This window comes from Equus przewalskii, chromosome 23 (genome assembly GCF_037783145.1).
Source record: "Equus przewalskii isolate Varuska chromosome 23, EquPr2, whole genome shotgun sequence".
In the NCBI taxonomy this organism is placed as follows: domain Eukaryota; kingdom Metazoa; phylum Chordata; class Mammalia; order Perissodactyla; family Equidae; genus Equus; species Equus przewalskii.
Window position 1 is genome coordinate 23,833,800 of NC_091853.1, and position 22,806 is coordinate 23,856,605.

Consider the following 22,806-nt stretch of genomic DNA (forward strand, 5'->3'; position numbering starts at 1 on the left):
AAGTGAATCCTATTTTCAAATAAAGGTGGAAATCCTAGTTTTCTGCTTCTGGTGAGAATCAAGGAGGAAGGCATGCAGGTGCTACAGCCCACGGGCTTTGGTGTCAGACAAGCCTGAACTCAGGCCGTCACTCACTGTGTACGCTGTCTTGCCTCAGCTTGTTCACCTGTGTAATGGGATGACAATAATGGCTACCCCATAGGGTTCATATTCATTGAAAGAACATATGACAAGTGTTTAGAACAGTGCCTGACACACAGGGAGAGCACGGCACCTGGTAGCCACTATCATCATTCTGGGCTCCCTCTGAGTGCAACCCCTGTTTCTCCCCTTCCATGGTCTGGGTTCATGAGGGCTCATTTCTCTGCCATCCTGACATCTCTGTGCCCTCTCTTCTCTACCCTTTCTCTTGCAGTTTCTATTTCACCCTCCCTGTGAGGTTCTACTGCAAGGGCTTCTTCTCTTTCTCTTCTACCTTCTCTCCATTTTGTTATGTTCTCTTCTGTGTATCCCTCTCTCTGGACCTCTGTCCCTCTCAGATGCCCAGTTCCCCCAGAGCTGGAACAAGCATCCTCCAGGCTCACTTCTCCTGCTTCCCTCCGACCTCATGGCTCCTTTCTTGCTTACTGGGGATTTCCCACAGAGCAACCTGCGGGAGGCCCCAGCCTTGGTGGTCAGAACAGACAATTGGGGTCAGTTTACCCTTGTGTTCCCCCTGCCTGTTCTCCCCCAAGAAAACCAAGGATGCTGCAGCCTTCCCGCTTCAAGTCTGTGGGCTGAGTATAGGCGTAGGATGGGAAGGACAGATTGTCCAGACATTCAGCTTCTGGGTCAACTCAAACGCCAAAAGTTGTTCCTGGAGTGACGGGTTTGTCAGAGAAATGTTGAGAAACCGAAGGCCAGATTATATGGCCACCAAACCAGCCTTCCTATTCTCTGTTGGATTCACGACCAACTTCTGCCGTCTGTACATCGAAAGAAGAGAGAAATGCAATCTGTGAACTGCTATCTGTTCACCGTTTGCTTACAAGGATATCGTGTGAAAACAATACTGGGTAAAGGAGATGGAAGTGATACAGCCTCTTGATATGTACCACAAGCCCCCTATTTTTGCATCAGCTGCTTCCTGAAAATTAAAATGTCACTTTCCCAGATGCATTGATGGGGTTTACTCTACCGGGAACAGGCTTCCCTGGTGTAGGGGTGTGGCTGATGGGAACGAGAAGAGGGCCCTTGGCTTTTGGCAGATTGCCTGGCCAGGCCCCTATAGTGAGGAGCTGGTCCCTGAGCCCAGCACTGATCCACCAGCCAGAGGGAGGGCACACTCTCTCCCTCTGTGACAGCAAGTGGCAGTAGCATGAGTGTGCAGTCTGCTCGGTCAGTCTGGGATTTTGTGTGGATGTGCAGTTTGGGAGACAAATTACTGCACTTGCTCCCTAGGAATGAAGAGTTGTCTGGGATTGGAATAAACATATCCTATGTCTACACTTGGCAAAAGGGCCTTAGCGGGCTGCAAGAGAGGCAGGTGGACACTCTTGAGGACTGAATTGACTTCTCAGCCCCCAGGCCTGGTGCCTGGTCCCTGGTCCCAGTGCAGGAGGCAGCACTGGATCTGAGTAATTGCATTGGTCATACTGTATCATTGTCCCATTAATCCTCAAGGGCATCCAGTGCTTATCCCAGGACAAGCTCAAAGCCTGGTGCTGGTAAGTGTCCCACCTATGTTTCTTTTGTCCGTTCACCCAGGGAAGTCCTCTTAGCCCCCAGGTGCTCAGCTCTCTCCAGGGCCCTGGAGACCTTCCCAGGGCAGCTTCCCAAGCAGAGAAGCATGAACCTCTCCTCTTCCCAAGGCCCCTTCGCTCTGGAATCTGCAGGGATCCCAGCCCTAGGGGCAGAGCTTGGGTATCAGCCATCTTGGGCTGTGGTCACAGTTCTGTAGACTAATTGACTGAGTAAACCATCAGCAAAGGACTTAACCTCTCTGAGCCTGAGTCCCTCACCTTTGAAAGAGAGATAATAATAGTTCTAATTTCATGGGCTTGTAGCTGAGAGTTAAGATAAGGCACTTATCATTGTAATGGGCCCAGCCCAGTAGACGGCTGTGAACTATACTACTTCACCCAAGACCACAGCCGGGCAGGGGATGATTCATCCCAAGACGGAGTATGTCTAAGACAGACTTGGGTAAAAAAATCTGCCTCCCCTCCCCCACACAGGCCTCTGTGCACGCTGTTCTCTGAAAGCTTTAGGAACAACAGATCCTCTGAATGACGGCAATAGGCCAAGCACAGAGGAAGAAGGAAGGGGACCCCAGTCCTTGTAGCCAAGAGAACCAAGAGAAAGTCAGGGCCTGACTGTAGCCCTCACTGGCTCCAGAGAGAGAAACTAAGGTGCTAATGACAGTGGCAAAGGTGACATTAGTTGAGGCCCCACAGGCAGCCTGTGGTGAATAAAACAAGGGCTGTGGGTCACCAGGTGGGGGTTCAAGTTCCTCCCCTTCTCATGCAGCTGCTAGATTTCAACTTGAACTGTTTCCCCTCAGGGCTCCCCATCAGTGAGGGTCCAATCAGGAAAAGAGAAATTGAAACTACACTAACTTTTAAAGAGAGGATATAAATCAGGGCATTGGTGTTGGAAGGCTGTAAGAGCAAAAAAGAGGATGCCCAGAGATTAATAACTAAAAGATAATTTTCTGGGAGGGGTGCAGACCTCTGAGTAGGGACGCTGTCTATCTGGTACTGGGACTTCTGAGGAGGAGGCACCCTGGGGCTTGTCCCCAGTGCTCTGGGAAAGAATGGAGCTTGACTTGGGGCTGTTCAGGGGTGAGGTGAGCCATGGAGCTGTGCTCCGCCTGCCAATGTGCATGGCTGGGCTGCTGTGGGTGCTTCAGAGGGAGCATGGCAAAGCTTGTGCAGGGAGCAGCAAAAGAAGCTGCTGGAAGCTGGGGCTGAAGCAGACCACCGCCGCTGGCGCCGTAACTATAGGAGCTGAAAGCAGACAGGAAGGCTCTTCTCTCCTCCTGCCTTTCAGTCCTGTCAGGACCTGCCATTGGCAGAACCTGAGTGGAAGCCAGCTGGCCAGGGAGCCTGGGACAAGTGGTTGGCCAGCTCTCAGCACCAGCATCTGCAAGCAGAGTATGGAGGGTGGATTTGCTGCTGATAGGCAGTTAGTAAATAACTGATGCACACACACACAGCCTGGGATGCACTGTCTCATTTCATACTCATGGCATTGCTCTAGAGATTGTATTTAAGAGTATTATTTCTAAGTTATAAAGACAAAACCAAAGACCAGAGAAGTTCATTGATTTGGCCAAGTCAGTCAGTCAGTTATCGGTCATTGAAGGCCTGATGTGTGCCAGGCATTGTTCTAGCTTTGGGGACACCACAGTGAATAAGACAGAGCTTATCCCAGCAAGGATGTGTGTATTCGTATAATTGGGGGAGTGGGGACAGCAGGAGTGGGGAAATAAAGCACACATAGAGACAGGTAAATACATTGAGAATCTCGAGTACCAAAAGCAAATACTGAACAGTGTAAGGTGCTATGGGAGGTGAGAAAAGGTCCAGGCCCCAGGGGACAGAGATGTCAGCAACTAAATACCAAGCACTAAAGTGACTGGCCAGTGGCCATTCTGAGTCACCCTCACCTCTATGTCCTGAGAGCCTTGTTCTCATGAGTGGAGAAGTTCTTCACCAAAGCACATTCTGCAGAGCAGCAAGTCTGCTGGCATCTCACAGAGTGGCCATCATGGTGAAGCTGGGTACCGTAAGCTATGGGCTTGAGCAGTCAGCAGCAGGGACAAAGCACTGCTCAGGAACTGTTGGTTGGCCCCTCTCAAAAAGAGAGTGGTGTCATGGCCTGTGGCCCAATCCACAGCTGAGGAATGGAGCAGGGTTGACTAACCCAACCTCAGCATCATGAAAAAGTTGGCTGTTCTGCATCATGGGAGAATGATAAAGGCACAGATGGGCTGAACTACCTCACAGACCTAGAAGAAGCACACACCGCGAGGGCCTGCCTTCCTCCCACTCTTTCTCATTCTCCTTGGGGCGTTCAATAAAGCACACCTTTTTCAGATCAGCTCAGGCCAGGAAAGCCATTGGATCGCCAGCTCCCAAGGGGAAGGCTCTTTTTGCTTTCTTTAAATGTGGACTAACCATCTCACACATCTTGTATACCCCTCTGTATTCAATAGGCATTGCAGAAAGACTTTTTGAATGGCTGATCAGAGCTGCTACCTTGTGGAATGAGGTTCTGTAGAGAGTGTCATCTCTCCCTAAACCAGAACATGAGGTTTAAAACCACAGCGATGAATTCAAGTTGGGTCTAAGAAAGGAAGCAGTGAGCATGGACGGCCTCAGGTGGCTCTTCTGACAGGGCCTGGGATAGGCGTATGGGCTGCCCACCTCCAGGGATGGTTCACTGGGGACTGTGTCGTGTCAGAGGAATGGGCCCCTCTCCATCGCTGGAATCCCAGGGGGCCTACAGCTGCAGACCCCTGGCTGAGTTCCTCCCCACACAGGGGACAGGGTATGGCTCTGCTCCCCACCTGCACTCACTCTGCAGGCAGAGGGCTCAGGCGGTACAGACATAAATAACCTGAGGCCCAGGCAGAGCTATTTTGGTCTTCAGATCCTGTGCCTCAGGCTCTGCCCAGGATGGGACTCAGGACTGGGAAGTGGGGATAGCTAGCAATGCCTGGTGCCCACAAGGGAAACACAGAGCAAGAGAGGGCTGGTGTGCCTGGTGAGGGGCTGTGTGTGCAGCTAGTACACTGGTACTGAGCAGGGGCATCTTGTCTCCTGAGCATGTGCATGTCCTCTAAACATGAGTGTTAAATATGTGCCTATGTGTCCATCTTGATGATGCATAGATTCTGCGCATCAGGTGATTCTGTCCCTCTCCTGGCTTGACAGCCACTGCTGTAATGTACTGCCAAAGTGAGGGTGCCCTGAGTCACACATGGACATGAGCTTCAGGATGGAGCTCTTGATGAGAAGTGGGAAGAGGTTAAAAGATCTCCAGTCTCGAAGAGGTGCCATTTAGGATTGGTCTCCCCAAGATTTCTTTTTCTCTAATGATTTCCCTCTGTGCCTCTCTCCCCAGAACACCAGGGGGACGAGAGTAGGGCTCCCTGGGAGTGGAGGCACGGCCAGGCAGGCTACTAAAACTGCCTCTGGAAGGACTAAGGGCAGCCTCTTGGTCTGCAGATGTTCCAGATTCCTAGGGTGGGAGACAACATAGGGGCAAAGCCTTATAGGACCGTTGGACACGTACGTTTCCCAGAGATGCCCACAGTGCTGCAAATGCCCCTTGGTAACCTGGCACAGGTGAGGCCCCAGGTTGAGGTTCATTGTTTTCAGATCCTGTCCATTTCTCTTATACCGTATCCCAGTGTGCATGTCTAGAATCAGGCCATGTTGCATTTCATCTGTCCACTCCTCTGCTCCTCTCGGTCACCCACTCCGTAGCTATCACTAGCTACAATTACAGCCTTCGGCCTGGCCTCCCTCCCTTCAGTTGCAGCCCCCACCCCGATGCCCACCCCAATCGGTCCTCAAACCTTGCTGCTCTTCGTGCTTTGTGTGGATAGAAAGGCTCTTCTGGGCCCTGGAGTGGGGGCAAAGCTGGGCAATGCCTCCCTCCTCTGGAAGGTTACATGGGAATTACCGTGATGTAGCTCATGTATACAGCAATCTACCTTGCACCAGCACTGCCTGAGAGCCAAAACAAGTATTAGTGTCCCCGCTTCCAGATGAGGAAAACAAAGCTCAGAGAGGCAAAGTGATTGGCTGATGACTCAGAGAGTTGTGGCTGGGGTATGATGCAAACATGGTTAGCTGGCCGTAGGTACAGTGCTGAAAGAGCATTCTGGGATACAACAGAAGGCAGACCCAAGCTCTGGCCTTCTCTGCCTCTGGTGGTGTTTGCAGAGAAGGCTGCTTGAGCCTGCCAGTGGGCTAGGGCCTCTCCCCTCCTCCTGGCCCATACCTTTCTATGCAGCCTGGGGCTGCTCACTCCTCTGCATCCCTCCTGCGTGCAGCCCTGAGTCTCAGTGGTCAGTGTGGGGCCAGGCGTGACTCTGGAGCTGGGGTAAGGTGCCTATGCTTTAGCACGGACAGGGAGACCTCTGCCCTAGGCCGGGAAGGCAGTGAAGCTACTGAGTCAAGCAACTGATAATCTGACAACTTGTACATTACTGGAGAGCTTCCCTAGACAGGAAGGAAGCATCGTTAAGAGTAGGTTGGAGGCTGAACGCTGGTCCACCTGTCTTAGCCCTGGAGTATCTCTGATGGAGGCGAGAGGTCACTAGCTCCGGGTTCGGCCCCATTTCCTCTTGCCCAACTGGCGACTTGGCTCACACTGAGGAAGTCCTGGTAGAAAGAGGGACTGCTCTGGCTAGGACAGTGGAGGCCTGAGGGGTCTACAAGACATTGATGTAGCAGTGCTCAGCATGGGAAGTTTCAGGTTCTGTTGCTGGGGCTGGAGAGAAAAGCAGCATTGGTTTATAACTGCGAAGGGTAGGGCTTCTCACAAATGCCATTTCATTGCATCACCACAGCAAGGCTGGAAGTAGAAATTTTGTAGATGAGACAGCTGAGGCTTAGACAAATCAAGAAATAGCCTCAGTGTCTGCAACCAGCACACAGCAGGGTGGGCATTTGCACCAGGTCTTGTCAGCACCTCTGCTGGCTCTTAGCTGCCTGAAGGGGAGCACTGGACCCTGCAGAGCACAGAGAGCAAAGGGCATCCTTTGGGGAGGGCCACGCTTAGCAGATGGGAAGAAGAAGAAGCAAGAAAGGAAACCCAGTTCTAGTCGCGAAGGGCTGCTGTAACAAATTGCCACAAACTGAATGGCTTAAAACAACAGGAGCTTATTCTCACAGTTCTGGAGGGCAGAAGTCTGAAATCAAGGAGTCTGTAGGGTTGGTTCCTTCTAGAAACTCTGAGAGAGAATCTATGCCTCTCTCCCAGCTTCTCGTCGCTGTCAGCAGTCCTTGGCATTTCTTGACCTGTAGCTGCCTAACTCCAATATCAATCTCCATCTTCACATGGCCTTTTGCTCTGTGCTTCATGTTTCTCTTTCCCGTCTCTTATAAAGACACTCATCTTTGGATTTAGGGCCCACTGTAATGCAGAATGATCTTGTCTCACGATCCTTACCTTACTACATCTGCAAAGACCCTGTTCCAAATAAGGTCACATTTTGAGGTTCTGGGTAGACATACATTTTTGTGTCCATAATTCAATCCACTACACTCAGGGAGCACAAAGCAAGGAGGAGAGTGACAAATATGGCCCTAGTGAAATGCCAGAGGCCAGCGACTCCCACACAATAATGCCGTCTATTCCCTGAGCAGCAAACAAGGTATGCATCTCCTTCTTGGGATGGCATTGAGAAGGAAGCATCCTCACCCCTCTTGGGTTGGAATCTTCCTAAAGATGGAGGAACAGGTGCATCTGCAGGAGTTTTTCAGGGCTCAGCTTAGTCTGTCAAAAGAAGACCTTGCTGATCCACTTGCTGTCAGTGGGGGCCCTTGCAACAGTGAATGAGATGATGCCAGTCCCTGTGGGATGTCATTAAGGGGTCTGACAAGGTTGGTCTTGATTGATGCCAGAAGAAAGAGCAGATGTTGCGCGGTGGTGGGAGAGACCAGCCTGTGAACAGAACCCTGAGAGCCACTAGACCAGGCCACCTGACAGCACAGCATCTCTAGCCTCTAGATTCTTCCTGGATGAAGGCCACTGGGACCTCTGTGCATTCCTGCTCCTCTTACCAGTGCCAAGCCCTGAGGGTAACTGGTAACCTCAGCACTCTCCAGGGAGGCAAGATTTTTCCAATAACCAAGACTTGGCTCCTGTGATAAACAGCTCCTCTTTCCTGGTCTTGGCCAATCAAAGTCTGGATCTCATGCCCCGCCTCCTAATGAATTAACAGACCACCAGTCGGATGTTCCTAGTGTGTCATTCTCTCCTTAAATACTGTGGGGCCCTCAACTTCTGGGAGCCTCTCTCCTCCCCTTGGCCAGATATTCTCTCTACTTCACAATTGTGTCTCTGAATTCTGTAGAGAAGTTGCTGATGAACAGGGGGTAAAAGAAACTAGTGGAAGTAGTAGTGGGGCAGAGAGAGAGACTACCAACATATACTGAGAGAGAATCTTCCTTTCCCCTAAAACCAAGGCACTTTCCCTAGCAGAATGGCTTAGGACATGGGGGTGGATGGGGATTCAGGTGGCCTGGGGTGAGTCTTAGCTCCACTATCTGCGTGTCCTTACATAGTGACTTAGCCTTTCTAAGCTCAATTTTTTCATTTGAGAAATGAGGATAATGATTGTACTCCCCTGCTGGGGCTGCTGTAAGAAGGGCATGAGATGGCACACATCAAACATTTGACAACAGTGCCTGGCACACTGGAGGTTCTCCATCAGTGTCAGCCCCTCCCACCAGGACTGCTACCAAAAGACATTTTTCTACGTTGGGTGGCATTTCTGCCTTGTGTCATTACATGTGCTGTTCCCTGTATGAACACCTTCACCCAAATCTTTCACCTTTTATAACTGACTAATTCCAGTCATCCTTCTGGAATCATCTCAAGAGTAGCCCTCACAAAGAATGATACATAATACATCACTCAGCAACTGTTAAATGTTGAGCACTCTTCTGAAGGATTTACTTATATTGTCCACCTTAATCTTCATAGTGGCTCTCTGAAATCAGCAGTATTATCTGCTTTTACAGATGAGGAAACTGAGGCTTGGAGAGCATGATCCCAAGTCTGTCTGATTTCCAGAGCTTGTGCCCATGCTGTCTATCACTCCACACTGACTCCACCCACTCCCGCCCTCCCACTCCCGACCCTGGACCTTGTTAACCCCTTGTGCTTAAGCTGTGAGTTCCTCCATGTGTCTCCCTGGAGGGCAGAGCTGTACTTATTCCCTTCTAGCTTCAGGTGCTAGCAACACCTGGTCTTAGCTCAAGGAGTGGTTACTGACCTTGACTGGCCTCAGTCCCTCTGGGAGCCCCCATGAGGTTCAGGGCCACCCATGTTCTTGGTGGTCCACATGTTCATGAGGCTGTTAGCATTTGATTCCATAATGAACAGAAGTGGCCATTCTGAGGGGGTTACGAAGTGGCCTTTTCAAGAAGAAAAATCCAACCACCTACCTTATGGTATCTATCCATCTCCAGTTTGTCTTTCCATGTTTTCAGTTTTTTTAAATGGTCTAGTTTGTTAATCTTCATGTTTTATGCTCTTCCATCAAACCAGGTAGGGATACTGGTGGAGGAGGCTGATAGGTGGGGAAACTAGGGGAAGGCAATGTCACCAGGGCCTTTAGGGACATTAGGGTGGGGCCCTGCGCTCCTGATGCTGCTCTGTCCTCCAAAGTGGCTTCCGTCAGCATCAGCATGGGTCCCAGCTCCGGGAGGAGAAGAGGCCTGGCCTTCCCCTGTCATGGAGCGGCAATATGTATGCTCCCTGCATGCAGTAGGTGCTCAATAAATGTTTTTTTGGCTTTGTGTCCTCCACTCCAGACAGTGAGCCAGCTTTCTGTCAGATTAAAGGAAGAAGGAGTCAAAAGTGCTTGCAGGGCCTACCAGTCCGCTTTCATCATCCTTCACACACAGAGGACAGCAGAGTGGCAGTGATCTCACCACTCGTCAATCCTGGGGTTCTGAGACCCTGCTCAGCACATCTGGGTCAGGCTGCCTGCGTCAGAGTCACCTGGGAGCTTGTTGCAAATGGTGCTTTCTGACCCTGCCACGGGGAAATTCTCACTCAGTAGATAACAACCTCTCCAGGTGGTTCTGAAGTGCAGCCGGATTTGAGAACTGCTGATCTGGTCCAGCCAAAGAAGGCTATGACTTGCCCAGGGTCACACAGTGGCTCATCAGTGGCAGAGTTGGGACCACTCCAAGTCTGTGCTCTTTCCACTGTTCTCTGCCTGTTTCAGATTTGGGACATATGTCTGAATCCAATAAAAACCAAAATAAATCCCTTTTGGTTTATCTGTGGTTTTCTATGATTCATACCTCAGTCTCTGTTCATTTATGCAAACCCCTGAGAATTGACATTATGTGTATATTTTTACTCCTCAATCTGAGCTCTTTTAAGCAACTGGACTCGCACTTGGGCACCCTCCCTGCATCCTCTGGGCTGTCAGGACTCTAAGTGGCCTATTCCCCTCCCAGGCCTATCTTTCCCCTATATGTGCGTCTGGGACCCTCTTGCTCAGTGACTCTGGGGAACTCCTCCTCCCCTTGGCCTGGTCTTGGTTGGGGCTTGAGAGGGGCCTGACCCTCCTTGAATATAATCCAGAAGAGGTGGTTGATTGTCCTGACTCACCTCAGATCCCAGGAGGATTGCTTTTTCAAACAAACTTGAAAATAGCTGCTCAGAAAGCACCGCAGCTAGAGGAGCTGAGTATCCGTCCAATTCAGCTCAACAACTATTTATTAAAGGCCTCCCAGATCAGAGTTGTTGCTGGTGAGCCCCTAGAGGGACATGGAGATGGATGAGCAGGTGCAGTGGCCACCCCTGCCTCTATCTCCCCAGATTGCAGTAAGTCATGAGCTGCTCAGCATTCTGCATGGCCTCCCATGCCTGACAGGTCAGGCAAGGGAAATTACATACCCCTTTGGGCTGGCAGGACTCTGGCTGGCCAGGAAGGATCTAGACTTATCCCATCACTGGTGCCTAGACCCATGCCAGCCCATCTCCAGGGCTGGACCTTTCCAGTGGTGATTAGATGGTCCTTGTAACAACCCCACAGAGAGAATCTCGTCCCACTCTGGTGTGGCCCTGTCTATGGATCGCCCATGTGAAGAAGACTGATGTCAAGGGAAGAGCACCAGCCCACACCCTGAAGTTCTGTTTCTACTTAGCTGTGTGACCTTGAGCAGGTCACTCTCCCAGTCAAGCCTCGGTCTCCTCAACTGTCAAATTGTGGTGGAGGCCTCTGCATGCCTCCTGGGAATTTTGGCTTAAATGCGATAAAGCACTTGAGTATGTGGAATAAGCTGTAAAGCACAGTCCAAAGTACTGTATTATTAAAATCATTCATTGTTTGTTCTCTAAAGGACTTGAGTGATGATCTCATCCAGTAGTTTTCACAATGATCTTTTAGGCCACAGAACCCTTTTCCAAAATGAAATCTTATAACGAAGCCCAATGAAGAAAACAGGAAAATGGAAAGAAAGAAGACCTGGCACGGGTCTGATAAGAGCTGGGGGAGGAGGCTGTCTAGCTGGCGAGGGCAGATGTCCAGCCCTGAAACAAGCACCTCAGTCTTCAGATTCCCAGTCCAGGCTCTTCCCATGACATCAGACTGCCTTCCACAGAAAGATTCAAATTTATACAAGAGAAAAATTCAAGAGCAGTTGTCCTCCTTGCAGAAAAGTTCATCTCAGGGCTACTTCTAAATAGCAGCTGTCTTAGCTCATGCAAGACATTGAAAAAATAAAAATTGGTCAGGCAGAGATGATGAAATCAGTATGAAGTCAGTCTAAAATGAAGAAGAATGAAAATGGAAGTCCTTTGGGATTTTATTCATATACTGCTCTTCAGGAGCATATCTGCTGTGCATGGAGAAGTCCACCCGTAATCTCTCTTTTTCTCTCTCCCCGTTAGACCACAAACATCAGAAACAGATTTGGAGGCCAGGGGGCATACACATCGCTTCTTTCACCCTAGCATGGAATGGCCATAATTTATCCCCTGCCATATTCATTGATTCACTGATTGTCGATTGAGCGCTATATATGCAGGCATGATACTAAAGATGAAAAAAAAAAATAACTGAAGAATGCATTTTGCCTGCCTTCAGAGAGCTTTGCCTAAATGAAAAGACAAACAGGCAAATGCTTCTTCTCACGTTGGTTGCAATGATCTGTGATGAAGGTATGTGCAGCCGCTCCATGCTTTGTACCACCAGGAAGGGTCTTCTGACCCCAGGGGTGGGGGAAAGTCAAGGAAGCTGGTTGGAGTAGGTGACTCCTAAGCTGAATCCTGGGGGTCACATAGGAGTTGTTGAAGGGATGGGGCAGGAGATGAGATTGAAGGGAGCTTTAGGCACAGAGCACGTAGAGTGACTGAGGGGTAGGAGGCAGGAGAGTTGATCCTGCAGCTGCATCATCATCTCACAGAGTTTGGATTGATCCAGGTCCATCCACTAGGGGGCAATGCATCTACAGTGGAGAGCGCAAATCCCAAACTCCAGGGGCTCAGCAGGAGGGTTAGAGATAGAAGGCACCATTTAGCTGGAACATGGAATAGGAAATGGCCTTCCCATCCGTTAGGGCTATGTGCAAATGCAGAGGGCATCCCACCCCCACACTGATATAATTTCAGTGTTTTCCAGAGGGGTTTCTGGGGAATACCACCCTTTCCCAAGAGAGGATCTAATGCTGTATGTGATATTTTCCTCTTAGACATTCATAAGGCACGTTAGCATGCTAAAACACTGAGAAGTCCTGCAGTAAAGCAACCAATTTACCATTGTCGTGTGGCTCAAATTTATTTCATCTTAAAAGGTTTCCCCCTTCACAGTACCTGTTAAAACCTCATAGAACACTTTGGAAAAGGTGGATGGACTTTTCCCCAGGCATCTAGCTAGGGCGTCTTCTGGGCAGAGAGGATCTTGGGTTATGGGGCTTAGGGTCTTGCCCATCATTCCTAGGGCACACTCCCACATGCAAACCATGGGGCATCTCTGAGCAGACTGAGAGCTGCTGTGGTTGGGGTTGGCAGCACAGACCTCATTGTCATGAGTGGTCTGGCCATCCCTGCCCATTTGGATCTAAAATACTTGGCCAAATGCCTTGTCATGGCTGCCTCTGAGATGAAGACACCATGAGCAGCTTCTCCAAAAAAGCAGGTGAAGTTAGTAAGCAGAGCGCTAGACCACGTCAGCTCTGTGTCCCCTGGGGAGTTGCTGGTTTCCCTCTCTGATTCTCAGAGGAGGGCTCAGGTGTTTCTTCAGAGCGGGAAGCTCTTCCCTGGTTCACCTGCCCACTGCTAGTGATGTTCAGGTGGGGCTGCCTCTGGTACACAAGATATTTTTGGAAAAGCCAAGAAGCTTTAGAAGAGTCAGCACAGACCCAGACACCCATATCTTCTCCTGAGGAGAGCCCTAGACCATGAGTGCTGAACTGCCAGCGCTGATGATGTGGCCACAACATCTGAATATGCTGCCTGGGTCAGGCCAGGATTCTGACCCATGGGACATTTGGTTGAAGAGCACAGTATATTCAGGCACTCAAGGAGGAGTTACCACTTCCGCTCACAGATGTTCACCATGAACGCATATTATGCCTTTGGAAACCTACTGGTCTATTCCACTGCACAACTTCTTGGTATAAGTTTTTTGTTGACTCTTCGATATCTGAAGAAATACTTCCTTTTCTTTAATCCTAAAACATCTCATTTAAAGTCTCAAGAGCTGCCCCTGACCTTTGATTGAGAGACTTGCGAAGAGTACCGTGTGTGTTCCGAGCCAGTTCCCTTTATAACATTGATTATGACCTCTGTGATTGCATCTTTTCAGGCAGAAGACATTCTCCCATTGATTCATTAGCTCCTATTTATCTGTTCTTCACTTATTCATTTATTCATTCATTCCACAAATATTTTCTGAAGGTTTTCTAGGTACCAGCCACATTCTAAGTGAGGGAAATCGTGAATAGACCATACTGGCTCTCTCCGGGTAGGCAATAAATAAATTTTTTAAAAACTAAAAGATACAATGTGACTAGGTGCTCAGGACAGTTTCAGAGGGGATAAGATATAGATGTAAATAACTGCTATCTTGTTCTGGAATTGTTACTTACAAGGAAGGGAACCCCACCCAAACTAGCTCCGTGAAAAAGAGGGGATACTGACAAGAGTCGATGTCCCACAGAATGAAGGGCAGGAACCAGAGCAATCCTTCCCCCTCCATTTTTTAAGAAGGGATGTGAGTGGGGGAGGAAATAGTTTGTATCTGTACTACAAATGGACACAAGATCGAGAGTAATTGGGCCACAGGAGTGGTGTGAGCATAGCAAGGGCTGTTAGAGTTGGGAGGAGGGAGGACACCTTAGAACTCTGTGGAATCAGGGAAGGCTTTCTGGAGGAGGTGCTGTTTGAGCAGGGCCTTGGTGTGAGGAAGATCTGCATATCCTATGGACAGCAGGGGCCATTCCCAGAACAGAAAACAGCATGAGCAGAGGGAGGCACGGAGGTGGAAGGCTGCCAACTGAGAGCACTGGGGGAACAGGCAGAGAGGGTCGTAATCATTCTATTTGTCACCATCCCTCCATCCCAGTGATGCCCTCAGTTGGGTTTCTCTCCAGAGTGGACAGGATTCTCCTGAGCCCCCTGGCTGGGATCTGCAGGCTAGACTAAGGAGCAGATGGAGCATGGCTGAAGAGGACCAGTGGGGACAGAGTTATAATATCACAGCTGGGCAGGGTGGGGATGGGAGAAATGCTGCCCAGTGGAGGTCAGAAAGCCACACACTGCATCCCAAATAATGTGGCTTGAAGATTTAACCAGGTGGCAAGAGGGGTGGCAGCTGCATCCCCCCACCTGTTAGTGACCCGAGTGTAGAGTCACCCAGTGACAGGAACTTTGATGGGGAAGTCAGATGACAGGTGTGAGCCTTCTGTCTGCCACCCATTTGCTGATTGATCGCTGGCATCAAGCAGTTCAATGTTTCCTGGGTTCCTATGTATTTATTGGCACTACAAAATGACCATATTGTCAGTCATACCTGAGAACATAATGAGTGGTGCCACCCCTCTCTGGGCAGGGGGGACTTCCTGGAGGAGGCAGGGTGAGTTATGTATCATCTGTACCTAGAGGCAAAAAAGGCAGATGCCTTGAAGGGGCGGGGGCAGGAGGATTCATTTTAGGCACCTACAGTGGGCCCGAGCTTTACAAATAAGGAATTTTGTGCCGTCCTTATACCAAGTTGGAAAAGTAGGGATTTTCCCCACTTTTTAAGGAGGAAACTGGGGCACAGAAGTTAAGATACCTGTCTGAGGTCACAAGGCTAGGTAGCAGAGCTGGGGCTTAATTCTGTCTGACTCCAAAGCCCACATTCCTGGCATCCTACCATATGCACCTCCCCAAACCCTAGGGTCCTAGGGCAGCTTCTGGGTTGGTCCGAGGCTGCCTGCACAGGGCACAGGGGATTGCAGATTGTGAGGATGGAAAACCTGCCACTCTCCCTTACACAGGCCTCTCCTCTGCTTCTCAACGATCTCAATATCTCTGGTCCTCAAACCAGTGATTTATGTAAAAAAGACAACCTATTGCAGGTTGCTTCCCCCAAGTTCAGATAAGGGATGAGTCAAACACGTCCCTGAGTGTACCTGCCACTTGCAATATAAGCCAGAAATTACAGGACTTTCCCATAATCCGACGTTGGCCCTGTAAGATGTGGCTTATGCTGCACGCAGAGCCAGACCCACGAGACTGTGTTGCTGACTGTCCATGCCCCGCAGGAAGTGTGGTCATCGTCAGGAAGTACCTGTTGGACATCTAATGGATCTGGGGTTTGATGGCTTGGGTACAAGTCCCTTATAGGAAACTTGTCTGTTATGTGACATTTAGCTACTCTGAGCTTTGATTTCCTCTTCTCTAAAATGGAGACAATATGTGTCCCAGTGACCTTATAGTGCTGTGTAAGGAGTACATGAAGTAATATTAAAGTGCCTTACAAACTCTAAAGCATTGTCCAAGTGTTTGTTATTGTTGGGATGAGCTTGTGCGCAAGGTCACGGGCCTTTCTTCCCTGTAAGCTCCCCGAGGGCAAGAAGGTCTTCCGTGGGAGACTAGCTTTTACTTTTCACAGCCAACCGCATTCACTTAGGGTCCTGATCTGCAGGTGGCAATGGCATTCTTCCCTGTGGCCCTGCCTGGGGACTCAGCTGAACTTTCTTGCCCTGGAATGTGGTGTAGACCAGAGGTGCTTGAACTTTCATGCATCAGAGTCACCTGGGGAGCTTTTCAAGTTACAGATTGAAGGGCTTCCCGTCTGGAGATTCTAATGCAGTAGGTCAGAGTTGGGGTCAGAAGAACGATTTTTAAGAAGCTCACCAGGTGATTCAGAATTGCAGGCAAGGATGGGTTAAAGGGGGCTCAGGCTCAGAGGCCAGGACAGTCCCCACCTCCTGGCAGGTGGGGATGGAGAGGTGGGGGGTTTGTTCCTTTTGAATAGAACGACAGTAAAAGTAAATTCCTTGCTGTTGGAAAGCTAAGAGTGAATGTCAAGAAAAGGAAAGTGATGGTAGTCACTGAGTAAAGCCCTGGGAGGCCTCGTAGGGATGTGAACATACTGTGAGCCTCAGCCCCTGGGGGGTCTGGAAGCAGAGAGCTGTGATAGGCAGAGGGGCTGGGCTTTGCTGCTGGCGCCACCACGCACTTAACACAGCGTGTCCTTCTGTCTCCCTCCAGATCGTGTTCCGGAAGATCAGCGATGTGAAACGAGAGGAAGAAGAGCGCATGAAACGGAAGAACGAGGCTCCGCTGATCTTGCCCCCGGACCACCCAGTCCGGCGACTCTTCCAGAGGTTCCGACAGCAGAAGGAGGCCAGGCTGGCCGCGGAGAGAGGGGGCCGGGACCTGGAAGACCTGGACGTGGAGAAGGGCAATGTCCTCATGGAGCACGCCTCGGCCAACCACAGCCTCGTGAAGGCCAGCGTCGTCACCGTCCGCGAGAGCCCCGCCACGCCCGTGTCCTTCCAGGCGGCCTCCGCCTCTGGGGTGTCCGACCACGCCAAGCTGCACGCGCCCGGGTCCGACTGCCTGGGCCCCAAGGGGGGCGGGGGCGACTGCGCCAAGCGCAAAGGCTGGACCCGCTTCAAGGATGCTTGCGGGAAGGGTGAGGACTGGAACAAGGTGTCCAAGGCCGAATCCATGGAGACGCTCCCCGAGAGGACAAAGGCGTCAGGCGAGGCCACGTTGAAGAAGACAGACTCGTGTGACAGCGGCATCACCAAGAGCGACTTACGTCTGGACAACGTCGGTGAGGCCAGGAGCCCTCAGGACCGGAGCCCCATCTTGGCAGAGGTCAAGCATTCTTTCTACCCCATCCCTGAGCAGACGCTGCAGGCCACCGTCCTAGAGGTGAAACATGAGCTGAAGGAGGACATCAAGGCCTTGAATACCAAAATGACAAATATTGAGAAACAGCTCTCTGAGATACTCAGGATATTAACTTCCAGAAGATCCTCTCAGTCTCCCCAGGAGCTGTTTGAAATATCGAGGCCCCAGTCCCCAGAATCAGAGAGAGACATTTTTGGAGCGAGCTGAGAGGTCTGGTTAAAAAAAAAAAAAAAAGATATCCAACATGAAAACATATAGCCCTGCCCTAGACACCACCCCACCACACACCCCTACACGACCAACAACTTTCCAAGTAAGCTTTTCCTGACAGAAAATCAAAGTGGGACCATCGCTTGGGCACGCTGTCTCTCTTTTTCTATATCTGGGAAAAGATAAAGAAAGAGGAGTGTGCCACCACCCTGCAAGATGGCAGCTGTGTCTGAACTGTCTCTGCACAATTTTGGAAGAGGGGGCGTGCTGTCTAAAGGGTATTTTCCTTCATTTTTAATTTTTTACTGCCATGATGTTTGTAAAAGATGAAAACTACCAGAAAAGAATAGCAGCCATTTTGGGATTGGTGGGAGGGCACCGGAGAACCCCTCGTATATATACCCTGCTGGGCTCCTCCGCCAAGAACCCCAAAGACTGCGGTGGGCACAGGATTTCCCAGCATTCCCACTCCTTGGACAGCCTGTGTCTGACATCACTGTATATTTTCCTACAGTAGTCATTTGTAACAAGCTCAGGACAAGGGGAGCTCGAGGGACACGGAGGGTAGAGCCCTTCAACTTTCTGTCTCTAATGGTTAAGGCCAAAAAGCAGCTGAGGTGCTGTGAGTGCCTCCCATAGACACTTAGAGCCGGGAATCCTCAGGTCTCATTTCCCAAAAAGAGGTGAGTCAAGTGTAAGAGCTGGAGAGGGGCCCTCGGGATCCAGAGATTCTCTGGGCTGTGGTCTGCAGCCCACTCCTGTGGGATAGCCGATGGGGAGGGCTCCGGAGGTCCCGGATGTCTCTCTGGCCCTGCTCCATGCCATTGGCCTCATGGCACAGGCCCCTTTCCTTCTTTTCCTTCTCAACCTCCTCCCAAGTGTTCCTGTGGCATTCCTCAGGGTATGGGGCATCGGCAGGAAGGGTGATGAGCCCAGAGTTGCTTTTTTAGCAAAGCAGACACACACATACAACCTCAGAAAAACGACTGTAGCAAGTGCTATGTTTATATTATGATTCTCATTGGGATTGTTCTTCAGAAGTTTATACTTTGTCCACTGCATGGAGTCATTACAGGATACTTGGGAGCCATGCTTGGCCTTATTATAAAGCTAATCCCTTCATCTCCTACTAAAGTCAGTAGGACTTCAAGAGAAACCATGAAAAGACACATGAAAAGACACAGGGCCATGATTGTACTTACTTCAGGAGCTGGAGAAAGAGAATGGGGCAGTGGGTTTTTAAATGGTCTCTGTAAGGTGACAGAGAGAGGTGGCCATGGAGCTGAGGTCCCAGGGAAGCTCCAAGCTCAGAACGATGATCATGGAGCCACCTATGGGCCATTCAAATTTGGGCACACTCCACTGCCTGGTAGTCACCTAGGGTCAGGTTATTCGTGTACTTGGGCTTCTTTTAATGCCATCTGAAAAAGAGAAAAAGAAGTGCTCTCTCCCAAGTGTAGTGGAGCTAGCCCAGTGTGTGCCCTGCAGAGAGAGGTCAGGACCCTAAAAATTGACAAGCAAGGTTGGAAGTTCAGCTCTCAAACCTCAGCTTTGAGAGAGTGAAACCAGGAGAGCAGGTGACCTGCACAATAGTGACAGCGTGGAATCATCCAGGGCGCTGACCTTCTGTGTTACTGCATTGCTTTGTTGCAGAGACTCTGGACCCCAGCGTTGAGTTCCCTCAGTAGTGAAGGGACCCTAACAGGTCGGGACCTGCCCAACCAAAGACATCCAGCATTTCTGAACGCCTCCTGTCCGGGCCCACCTGTCCTTTTAGTACTGCTTCGTGGCCATGGCATGACCAGGTCTTGCCCTGAGTGGTCTGTGCAGAGTTGGGGGTGTCCTCTCCTGGCTCCCAGGGTTGGCACAGAGCAGAGTCTGGAGGTCAAGGGCAGGTCCTTCCCCTGAGGGCCTGCACACTCATGCAGCTTCTCACGTGAGGATTACTGGGTTGGCCCCTGGCTTCTGGAGGCTGCGACATTATTAGACTCAGCCTCAGGTGGCAGCAAAGAAGAGGAAGTGAAATTTCCCAAGGCCGAGTCATGACTGTGACTCTAGATAAAGCCATGGGGCTTTCAGCCTCTTTAACTTGAGAAGCTGCCAACTAGTCCTCGGGATAGAGGCTGTGGAATATCTGGAACCCCATCTGCCAGCTGCACCTGAACCGTTCTAGTTTGCCATTCCTTAAACATGCTCCTTAACCTGCCTCTAAAGTTTAGGGCCCACTACTTTTAAGGCAGGCAAGGGCCGTAATAACTCCAACATCCAGCTTCAGAAGCACCTGCCCCACTCTCCGGGGACTTGATGACAGGCTCCCATCCAGCATCCTGCAGGCCAGTGTAGAGAGGCCCTTCTCCTCCCCACCAGCTCTGCCTGAGGGGTACCGGTGTCTATTAAGAATGACTCCCTGTCTGTGTCGGAGGGGCCAAGATTCAATGAATGAGGCTTTGAAGTCCAGACTTGTTTGGGGGGAAAAATAAAGCTTCACGGCTGTACTTCTGGATTGACTGCCAGGGTTTGAACTGGGCTCATGACTGGAAGCCCAGATCTGCTCATCTCGGGGTCGCAGAGCCCACAACACGTGCTCCTGTGGGTGACGGTGAGAGCACACAAGTGTGGCTGTATATGCTTTTATTCTTCTCTGTTTAAGGATTTTAGGGATTTTTGTTATCCTTGTTTTCTCTGAAAGAACATTTTTTAAATGAGCCAAATCTTCTCTCCTTCCATTTTTGTGACATGCACTTAGCCCCCGTCTGCTTTGTGCCGACTACCTACTCTTGCCCAGGCATTGCTCTGGGTTCCCGAGCAAGGACCGTGAGCTTCAGATACCTCTGACTGAACCTTCCACTCTAAACCGATATCTGGTGGCTGAAGAGAGATTAGGGAAACACAAAATTATTAGGTATTGGACCCAAGATTTAGACTTTGGAAAAGTTATGCTGAGAGATCTAGATTTACCTGAGCTAATTTTTTCTTTTTGAGGGAAGGGGAAGTGATGTGTTTATACCATTGCCCAGTAATTGCTGGTTACTTGATCTCTTGCTTAAACTCCTTACTTTGAGTGGCCTTCATAGGGAGGCTGCATTTCCCCGAGAGTATCCTGACAGGCTGCTTTGAAGTCGGAGGTCCTGCTGCTTGTTGAACATGCTCTCCCCTAGTGATGGAGGTGTGGGAGTCAGGGTTGAGTCTACCGAATAAGATGGTCAACAAGGTGGTGTGCTTGGTCTGGGTGGAGGGCACTGTTTCCAGCAATGAGTGCCGCCTTTCCATATACACACAAGGGCTCCTCCCCTGGGTATGACAAGATTCCCGTAGGAAGGAAAGGGAGGCAGCCATCTGGTTGAGTGCACAATTTTGATGTCTCCACCGTCAACCATCTCCTTCCCTCACACTCATACCCGCTGGCTTGGTTCTTTATAAGACCGTTCTTTATATTCTGGACTACAGATTAAATCTGTGTGCAAAGAGTTTATAGCTAGTAGTAGGCAACCAGTGGCTTTAAAAAACTCTGATGTGTTAATAGTGAGGGGCCCAAGTGTTTCAAAGCTGTTTCCATTTCTTGTTATCAGTTCCCGGGTCTGTTTTACCCTCAACCTTCTAGATCCCATGTGCTGTTGCTGGCCAGACATCAGGCCAATTCCTGGAATCCTCTTTGAGAAGTGGAGATAGCACAGCTCAGAGTAAAAATGCACTCCACCACACCACCTCATCCAGCAAGCTGCTTCTCCTGAATCCTCAGGTGGAAGGTGAAAGTATTAAGCCAACTGTCAAACTTTTTGTCCCAGTCTGTGAGGGGACTAAATGAATGCCTTAGGAATACCAGGTGTAGGAAGAGCCTCATGTCCCTGTTGCATTGACCACCATATAGCACATGCACCCCCTGGAAAATTTTGGGAGCCCTGGTGGAGAGACAAGTTGATGTGCATTTGATGAGTAGATTGTATGGTGTTTTGCAATAAAGATGTTTAGCCTTAAGACCCTTGAATGGAACTCCAAATGTGATGGAGCTGCCAACACTCTTTCTCCTCTCCTCCTGCCTCACATGGTGTTGCTTAAAGAGGAGGCCCGCTGAGGGCACACTCAGGGCCCCAGCGACTCTTCTGTCACTAAATCATCGTACTGCCTTCTTGCTCGCTTCAATAAAAATGACCTTCACCAGCTCTTGTGCCCTCCAACTGGAGGAGATTTCACTGTCATCTCAGCACTGACTTCAGCCATCAGAGAAAGCGCCATTTTCTCATCCAAGGTGTTCACGTGGACAAGTTTTAATTTCCACCCACCGTTCAAGAGAATCGATGTGAATTTGCCTGCAGCTTAGTTTCAAATGAAACTTCATTCTCATGCAAGCATATCAGACTTCTTCTGGAACCTCTAGAACTGGACTTGAACACCCCACAGGTGCCGGACCTGGTGGGTGCCCTCCCTGCCCACCATTAAACTTTTCTTCGAGCCATTGTCTCTTTATCTGTGACATCCGAGTCAGCCAACAGGTCCATTAGTTGTTCATCGAGAAGTTCACGGATCTTGTATCAGGATATAAACTGCTTTTGTGTTAAGAAAGAATGCAACCCCCCAATGAATGTATTCTCTTAATATTCAGACGCTGTATTTGTGCATCAGTTGGAGACTGTCCACATCTGACATTTTGCCAACACCGCAAGGACACTTCTACTCATGAGTAGTTCATCATTCTGGGGCTTCTCCTTATATTAACACTCTTTCCGCTAAGTCCCACCAAATCCTTCTTTTTCCTTTGCATCTGTCACTTTGTCCAAATGAGCATGAATAAACAGAAGTGCAAATGAGCTGATGCTATTTCTGTGGTCAGCTGAGGATGCTGCCAGGAACTCCACTGTATGTCTGCAGCTTGGGAATGTTAAGAGGAACATGTGGACCCCTCCATTGATGATATTTCCTTCTCAACATTTTTAAACAAGCACAAATGATATTTGTAAAAAAAAAGTTTAATTTTATTTATTATGGTAATAAACTATTTTATACACGATACTTGCTTTCGCCTTTCCTTACATAATTTCAAGGCATTGAAGTGGGTGTTCTAACCTGAGATGACAGAGCAAGGATGGTACTTTCTTTTCCTTTTCCAGAGCTTGGGAGGTCTAATTTGGATAGAACCTATAACTGTGGTTTTTGGAAAGCTAAAATTCTAGAGACACCAAGATTGTGTGTCCAAGTACTGCATAGTGAGAGTATGGCTGTGAAGGTGCTTTGCCATATGATCTTGAAATAGAGCTGTATCTGCTATACAAATGTCCAGAGATCCCTTCAAAAACTGGCATCACCGGAAAATTGTGGTATGACACGTTCACTTAATACATTTCTGAAACTGACCTCTTGCTTAGAAGTGATCATTTTTATTTTGAACAATTTGGATTGAAATTTGCATAAGATATATTAATGCTTCCCTGCCTTTTAAAATATAGTGTAAAAACATAACTGAATCTTTTTGGAATGACTCACTGTCAACAATACGAGTTCTGATCA

The 22,806-nt window shown here is 49.6% G+C and overlaps 1 protein-coding gene across 5 annotated transcripts in view; it reads left to right on the forward strand.

The window, feature by feature from the left end:
- KCNH1 (potassium voltage-gated channel subfamily H member 1) overlaps positions 1-22,309 on the forward strand; it is a 362,772-nt gene extending 340,463 nt beyond the window's left edge. For all 5 annotated transcript variants that reach the window (XM_070591289.1, XM_070591293.1, XM_070591290.1 and 2 more), the window contains one exon: positions 16,444-22,309. In XM_070591289.1, coding sequence (XP_070447390.1) covers positions 16,444-17,301 — 858 coding nt within the window. In that variant the 3' untranslated portion in view covers positions 17,302-22,309. The remainder of the gene's footprint in view (positions 1-16,443) is intronic.
- The last annotated feature ends 497 nt before the right edge of the window (positions 22,310-22,806 follow it).